This window comes from Macrosteles quadrilineatus, unplaced genomic scaffold (assembly GCF_028750875.1).
Source record: "Macrosteles quadrilineatus isolate MER2022 unplaced genomic scaffold, UCM_ALF_1.0 Scaffold_3__2_contigs__length_128488019, whole genome shotgun sequence".
Classification (NCBI taxonomy): domain Eukaryota; kingdom Metazoa; phylum Arthropoda; class Insecta; order Hemiptera; family Cicadellidae; genus Macrosteles; species Macrosteles quadrilineatus.
In genome coordinates, this window is record NW_026542596.1 from 52865598 (window position 1) to 52874546 (window position 8949).

General features: G+C 35.7%; 1 protein-coding gene across 1 annotated transcript; it reads left to right on the top strand.

Moving 5' to 3' along the window:
* The first annotated feature begins 891 nt into the window (after positions 1-891).
* LOC128990817 (THAP domain-containing protein 1-like) lies at positions 892-8572 on the top strand. The gene is made up of 2 exons (XM_054413407.1): positions 892-986; positions 7987-8572. Exons 1-2 carry the CDS (start codon positions 916-918, stop codon positions 8522-8524), a joined length of 609 nt encoding a protein of 202 aa, XP_054269382.1. The 5' UTR covers positions 892-915; the 3' UTR covers positions 8525-8572.
* Positions 8573-8949: the final 377 nt, after the last annotated feature.

The window sequence follows — 8949 nt, forward strand, 5'->3', positions numbered from 1 at the left end:
TATACAACATCTATACAACATTTATACAACATCTATACAGGGAGTAGGGGTGGCGGTGATCGGGGGGATTTTGGAGTGGGGGTTAGGGTAGTTAAGGGTAGCTTTTTCGGTAAATCAATAATCCTACACTACGTATCGTATACTTTTCCCGCTAACTCTTGCCAATGACGTAACCTTATTTGGTACCTTTGTTTATTATTAAACTATTTCTGTTTATTTAGTTATGGATAAAAAGTGTGTATCTTGACCGGGTTTCGACCCCAGGCCTCCTAGATGATGATTTTATGTCTTAGCCATTGAGCTATGATGCCAATGGCAAGTCCTGTGTTTATAGTGGTAAATAACAACTTCGATTTCTTAATTTACATATACAGAGTGTGTAAAAAAAAACATTATATTTTTATTTTATTTCATACATATCTACATGCAGTATTCTATAACAAATGCGAAACAAATGATAATTCACGTATCCAATGTTAAAAACAGCTAAAAGAAGGCTTAAGCGGAACTTTGCCGTCGAGTATAAAAAACGGCCTTTGTAAAGGCCACCAAATGTTGGATGTTAAATTTATATTTCATAGATGATTACAATTTATCAATATGTCTTCAATTTCAATAATTGTTATTTTATTTCATGAAATCCGTCAAATCTTTAGAATCCCAAATCCTACTTTTAATTAACAAAAACAACATGCACCACGATATACCATCTATGTTTCTTACTAACAAAAATCTATTCACCATTGAATTATCTGGAAAATATGATTGTGTTTACTAATGGACAACCATAGAGAACATTGAGGTCTCATGGGTAAAAGTATCCAGACCACCTTTTCGGCAAGAAAAAAAGTTATTTTACGGCTTTACGCTTGTGTTGTGGTAATGATTGGGTTCGATTCGGGCTTAAAATGGAAAATGGTCGTGTCTTGTTCCGCGTTTAATTGCACCAACAGAGCCCAGAAAGGCACTGGTATTTCGTTTCACAAGTAAGTAGGCCTACTTAAGTTAAAACTAAACTACTAGATTATAAAATAAAGTGTCTGAATACTGAGTAGTTAATTCCTGTACTCGTTACAGCATGTTTGTTATTTTCATTTTGTTGGTAGGCTAGGGTTAACTTAAACTAGGGCTGCACTTTACTTTACGTCCTACACTCATTCGAATGAAAATATCGATCGATATATCGATTGTTAGATATATCATTTGGTTAGTTAGGTAAGGTTAACCTAACTATTATATAGGTGTTATATATCGAATGAAACACTCGATAAACCGATATTTTCATTCGGTTGTTTCATTCGAATGAGTGTAGGACGCAAAGTTAAGTGCAGCCAACCACAGTTGTATATTTTATAACATTCACAGTGAAATAAACGCGTCCTGTCTTAGGCTAGGCTATGTTCTCATTGGTCAGCCAACACTACGGGTTATCGTGGTAACTCAGGTCGGCTTGATATTCATTAGGGGGGAAGCCGGGGTAATAAGAGACATAAGGGGTAATAAGAGACAAAAAAATTATATTAAAGGTTTAAAGGGTATGATTAATTTAAAATAATTATATGTTGTTGTACTAAAAAAACGGAAAATTCTGATAATTTAACCCTCCGAGTGTCACCTGTCGAAAAATCGACTCAAGACACACTTTGTGTAGTGTCACGCGTCAATTTTTCAACACACGAACATCGTTTACGGCGAAGGCTCTATGACTGACTGAATCGGATTGAACTGGATCGAGTTAGGTATCGTTCTTTTCGTTAGATTCTAAGCTTTCTCCAGAGGTCTGTCTCTAAGCGCTTTATGTTCTCTGAGCCGATCGTAATTGTAGCAAACAGCTGACGTTCGTGTTTTAGACAACTTGGTTATTTCACATCGGTGACTTGTGTGTTTTTGTACGTTTATCGTTGTTTTTAGTGGTAAAAATGGACAGTGGTGATATACGTAATGCACTAGAAGATGATATTAGTGATGTTGAAGGACTTATTGACGATCCGGATGAAGTTGGTAGTGACATTGATGTTAATTATCAGCCAGATTCCTAGCTATGGTTAGGCTATGCATTCTTAGCTAAACGCTATGTACTAAAATCTGTTTTTTGCCCATAACTTATTTATTTGCAAATCTACTTCCTTATATTATTATATGGGCTTATTTGTAATCCTCATAAAATTTAGAACAAAGTGGCTATTTTCAAATATTTATAGGCCTATAATTTATACAATTTCATTGAGCGCAAACTTATTTTTTTTCAATTTTTCCAAAATAATTTTTTTTACCTAAACATTTTTTTTGAAACAAATATTCCTTATGTTTTATGTATGATATTGATGCCCATGATTTTCCAAACAAAATGGTATATAGAACAGTAGAATTAACATTGTTTTAAGCTTCTCAGATCCGTTTTAATAAAACCTTGCAAATGCGCCAAAAATAGGTGGACATTAAGGCCTAAACTATGGACACTCGGAGGGATATTCAATAATATTAACCGTAATTTTTTATGTAAAAAAAAATTGAATTTTTGGCTTACCCCACTGTCTCAACACAGTTTTTTGGCTTGTCCCACTGTGCGTCAATTTTTAACACGCAGTAATTCGAAGTTTCGTCGGAAAAACACTCTATAATTCGAAGTAACTCAGTAATTCGAAGTTTCGTCGGTTAACACTATAATTCGAAGTCATGCTGTAATTCGAAGTTTCGTCGAAAAAACACTCTATAAATCAAAGTCACGCAGTAATTCGAAGTTTAGTCGGCAAAACACACTCTATAATTCGAAGTGATCTCTTCCTGTTATAACAGGAAACTATACAGTACAGTACATCCTGTTCCCATGGTAGGCTAGTATTGGACGTTTTGTTTGTTTAGTTAGAGCAGTAGTCTGAGTTAGTTCGCTGACTTGTTTTCTAAGTTGGCAATCCGGTCTCTAGATTGCGCGACATCTTGATCACAAACGTTGTTGTCGACAGCGGATAGTTCAGCTATTGGCGAAATATATAGCGCTAAATAACAGATTTCTTTGCAACTACAGTTACTAAAAAATATGCCGTTGATTGTTTAAAAGTGTACTAAAAACGGTATGATGTTTTATTGTAACGTGCTGTACCTTTGTATGTATTAAACAAATGAACTCTCTGTAATTCGAATGGTTTATTTTTCTCCTGATAAATCGAACTCTTGATAATTCAAAACTCTTGATAATTCAAATTTATATGCTTGGCCCACCAATTTCGAATTATCAAGAGTCTACTGTAATAAGAAACAAGTCCAGAAAATTCTAAAAATTTTAATTTTTGTTACATTTAAATACATAAATTGGTTCCCAAGATATAAACGTTCGAAAAACGAAACCTAAAAGGTGGTTGGTAAAATTTGTTTTGATTAATCTATATCTATAAAAGAGGAAGTTTGTATGTATGTATATATATATATATATATATATTTGAACGTAATGGACTCCGAAACCGCTCGACAGATTGTAATGAAACTTTCAGGCATTATTAAGTATTATTCAAGGATGGTTTGTGTGAAGTTTGGTGCAGATCCGTCAAAAGGGCTCCACCCCAGTGGCTCTAAAGTTTCCCATGTTAACCTTATGAGTACTTAAATTTAAATGGAATTAAAGAATCTTAACAGCTGGTTCAACTAAACAATTAATTTTATTCTGTGATTTTAAATAGCATTAAAAAGTTTATAGTTTTATGAACAGAGGTCAGCACTATTTGTTTATATTTATGACAGCAGCTAATTTGCAAACCAAAGGTGAGTGAGCGTAGCGAACGAACTTCAACCTGGAGGCGAGTTAGCGTAGCAAACGAGCTAAACCTGAAGGAAAGTGAGCGCAGCGAACGAGCTCCAACCTAAAGGTCAGTAAGTGTAGTAAACGAACTTGAACCAGGACGTGATTGAGCGATGCGAACGAGTTCATCTTGAAATGAACGAGCATTTGACATAAAACCACATTAGGACAGGACGACGTCTGTCGGGCCAGCTAGTATTAAATAAAAGAAAAGCACTAGAACCATGGGGTTGGAGTTTTTTTTAAACAAAAGATTACATATGCTATGCAAAATATTTTGCGTATCATATGTAATCTTTAAAGAAACAAATACATCAAAATAAAAAATAATATTTCAATTACTTGTTGGAGGACATTTGTAAACTCGTTAAAAAATGTGTCAAAATCTACCACTAAGAAAAAATGCCCTATGACTAAATACATCTGGGCCAACTGAATGGACACTTAGTGAGTTATAAATGATGGTAATAGTAGAAAGGACTTATAAAAAGAAGTTTAAAGCCTAAAAAAGATTAAATTTATCTAAAAAATATATTAAAATGAATATTTAAATTTGTGCCATAGCAACGCTAAATTAATAGCATTAAAACAACACATTAGTCCCAGGGTAATTGTAGTATTTTACCTAGGCCTATAGCATTTAGTCATGAGGTAAGTTCCATTATTAAACCTTTCTAGTCCCTAGTTGTAAAGTCCTTTCTTCACTTTTTTATAGACGAGTCTAATTTTATTTAGTTGTCCTCTCGAAATGGTAAACGGCCCATTTCCATGTAATTGAATTGGACCATAGAACACAAACTTGTTTGATACAGTTTGAATGTCATCATGTACTGGCCACTTGAAGTTGTGTAGCACCTTCTGGAGGAATTTTACTTTGGACAGTCCTTCGTCTGGGAAGTCAATTACTCTTCCAACATGCCAGTCACAATCGTAGTATACCGCATAACACATTTCAAGGCGGGGGTCAATGTTGGTTGGCTCAATTTCCTCAGGGAGACTTTCATCAGATGATGACAGTATGGGAGAAATGCCTCCTTCATCAGAATCCAAGCAAAAATTTGTACTGGAATCCGTACCCGAAGAATCACTCTCTTTAGGTTTGGCTATTTTGCCCTTTCTTCTTTCTTGAAGTAGGTTTTTCTGCTTTTGCTGAAGCTCTTTTTCACTCTTTTTTTGTTAGTTTTTCCTATCTTTTTAGTATTTTTCTCTTCAGTCTCTTTTTGGTCTCTCCTCAGCCTCTCCATTACTTTTTTGGATGTAAGAATTTCTCCTTTATTTTTGGAAATCTATTTCCACTTTACTATGGGTTTAGGGGCTGATTTTGAGACAGTTTCGGTCAATTTAAATCTAATGAAGTTTTCAAATGAACTTGGCTCATTTTTCTCACCATCTTTCCAAAACGAACATCCCTGTATATCTTGAGGAAGAGGCCTTGCTAAGATTTCAGTTTCCGATGGATTACGGTTCAATGGTTCTGGCGAATCTGGATCTGAAGAGTCAGGGAAGTTAACTGGAGTAAAAGTCTTAGGTGTTCTGGCAGGTGTCACAGATATTGGAGTTGATCTGGGTGTTCTGGCAGGTGGCACAGATATTGGAGTTGAACTGGGTGTTCTGGCAGGTGGCACAGATATTGGAGTTGAACTGGGTGTTCTGGCAGCTGAAGTTCCCGGGCTTTGTTTTGTAGCTTGAATGTCCTTGAATCTTTGGAGTTTTATGGGATTGTACGCCTCCTCTGGAAATTTGGACGAATCTGGTGGGAACAACCCTGTGTGTTCAAACCCAGAAACTAGAAGTCTTGGTGGAAAATATTCTTCCCACAACACTTTGATACATTTAGAAAATTCTTCCCTTGGCAGAGGAGTACCTGGATTGGCCCTGTTCCATTGAATCATTAACTTGTTCCATGCGGTTTTCAGTGGTTTGAAAACAGTGAGATCCAATGGCTGCATGAAATGAGTTAAGTTCGGTGGAAGTTTTACTAAGACAACATCATTTTCAAGTGCCATTTTGATCATGTTAAAATTCACATGGAATGCTACACCATCAAAAAATAAAATAACTTTCTTGCTGCGCTGATCTCTTGGTGCGATATTTTTTAAAAAGACTTCTGCAAACCAATTTGCAAAGAGACTCCCCACCCCATTCGACGCATTGATGATGTCCTACATAGTCTCCGCGGATCAAGATACTTCTGTAAGTTAGATCTTCATAAGGCTTATTTGCATCTAAAAGTCGATGAAGAGGGAAGTAAATTCAAACAATATCAACCCATAAAGGAATGTTCAACATGAATCGTCTCAGTTTCGGAATAAAAACAGCCCCTTCTGAGTTTAATCGAATTTTGTCACAACTATTAAACGGATTATCAAAGGTAGAAGCATACTTTGATGATATCATTTGTCACGGAGAAACTCTCGAAGAGTGTAGGAAGAACCTTATTGCATGTTTGGAATGTCTCAAGAAGAATGATCTACATATTAACAGAACTATCTTGTTCGTTGTGTGTTGTAAATGTAACTTTCTTCTTGGATACAAGAGTCGAAATCAATTGATTTATGTGTCGTTTTAAACTTCGTCCAGAATCCAATTCAACAATGTAATTGTATTGACCTAATTTTCTCTTGACTGTACCAAACTGCCATATGTCTTTATTACCCAGGTGAACTCTTGCCTGAAAGACGGATACCTATTATAGACTGTCAAGCACCACCACAAGAGATCCACCCAGAGTCTGAATCAAATTCAAACAATCCAACAGAACTAGACGGTACTCTAAGGGAAGAAAATCTAGACAGACCTCAAGCCACAGAATAAAAAGAAAATAAATTAACTCGTCCTTCCAGACAACGCAAAGTTCCGTCTTATCTTAAGGACTTTGCTCTCCAGTGATTAAGTGGGGGAGAATGTTATGAACATATGAATCAATTGTTACCATAGCAACCAAAATGTTAATCATCAAATGCTGTTTACTATTCTATTCTGATCTTTAATATAACACAGTTACTTTTATTTCAGCATTTTGTCTTTTTATATTCTAATATTCCACTCGAAAGTCATCTCAGCCTATTATAGCTATTATTCTAAAATCACTTTACTTTTATGGAAACATAGATTAATGTCATTGACTACCAGATTTATTTGGCCTTAGAGGACTTTCCTCTGCATTGATCACAAAGTTAAGTCCATGTTTCCTACTAAAAATTGTAGCACTTCGGATAACATCCTCGTTCATCGTTTGTAAGAATCTGAATCTTGTAGATGTTCTTCATTATTAGGCTAATAATGATAATAAATCCTTAACAAAATATTCTCTTTATTTCCTCTACTCGGTGGTGTTCTATGACTTTTTGTTTCCATCATTTACAAATTGCAGCTTAAATATTAACAGCAATTAAAAAATATCCAGCAGCTTATAATAATGTAAACAAATATGTTCTTCAAAAAAGGAGAACATGGCACTCCAAGGGACTTTTTCAAAAATGTAAGGTCAGATTTCAAATCTACGCTACACGCTCTTTCCAATGAGACGTCAATAGATAAAATCGGTAAAGAAACGGTGGAAAAGTTCAACCGACAAATTTCGTGTTGGCATATTAATTATATAGAAGATGATCTGAACATTTTATATTTCTTCGCAGAGAATTCTAATTTAACTATCCTATTGACATCACTTTCTTAGCTGTAATGAAATGTTCAAAGTAAAACATTTATTTAATTGAAGTAAATTAATATAGGCCTATTTAAATTCACTGTACTGTATATAAAAAATATCAATTGAGAAACAAACAATTACACGTAATAAAAAATCCTCACTAGTCCGCTGCATTGTGATAGCTGAAAATAATCGGAATAAAAACCGCCGTTACATGATACAGAAGTTGGTACGCCTGCAGCGCCCTCCACAGCTGCTGGCGCTGCCACTCAACACATCCCCACCTAAAAGACGAGCAAGTGGTATGTCGGTCGGGTCGATTAACGACCAGTTGTTTTCTCGTATATAATAATTTAGTTTTACAGGCCGGTCAACTGGACTGACGATGAAATAACTTGTCGATGTACTGGTTTTCAGTATTTATCTATTTAATTTAAAAAGACGGTCTAGTGGCCAAACGACCAAGTATCTTGTCGGTCAACTGGTGGCCCCCCTTTTTATTGTGTACGCAGGTCTATTGTTTTTCTTCTTTTTGCTTCAGATTTCCACATCATGATCCCGACCTATTAAAGAAATGGGTTTTGTCAATGAAGAGAAAGAAATTCACTCCTTCAAAGTACAGCAGACTGTGTAGTAAGCATTTCACACAAGAAAGCTACCAACTACGGCCTAATGCTAGCTACCCCCTGCTAAAAGAGGATGCTGTACCTACAGTATTTGATTTTCCTCCGCATCTGAAGAAATCTTCCCCCCAAGAAAGCAGAATCATTAAACCTGGAATTGCACAGCAAGACATATCAGGCACTTCAGCAGACACATCCTTCAGTCCTCCTTCTCCTTGTTCAAAAAGTGTACAGCAAGAAAGTGTAAAACAAACAAATACTGCTTCGCTGACAATACTAAGACTTAGACATGAAGTAAAGATCGTTAAACAACGTTTAAAAAGACGCGATGAGAAAATAAAATCAATGAAACACGTGATATTGACTTTGAAGAAAAAGTGTAAACTTATTGCACCAGAAAGTCTTACTCAGTGTCACTGTGTCAGGCCTAGCTTAGCTTCTAGCACTGAGGTCTGAGATTTATTTATTCAACGGTAACAACCATTTACACTATAACGTTTAAATGAGGTATACTATAACTATATTTTAAGCAATTCATACTATAAGAAATTGGATGGCAAGCATTTAGTGTAGCAGGGGCGTACAGGGTGGTGGGGGAGTGGGGCAAACAGGAGTGGTCTATAAAAGTTTTGAACATACAAAATCAACAGAAAACTAAAAACTGTGAGCTAGCCAGAGGCTGATGCTCTGTGGCTTAGATTTGGTGTTAGGGAAACAAGCAATAGAAAACTATAATACACTTAAATATACTGTAGTAAAAAAATGAAATTATAATAACTATAAAAGCGCGCTTCACTTAACACGAAACAATCCCAACAATGTTATAAGATTGGTGCGTATAAGCCGATAAGACGTCCACAGCGGCCGGGACAGTACGGTAC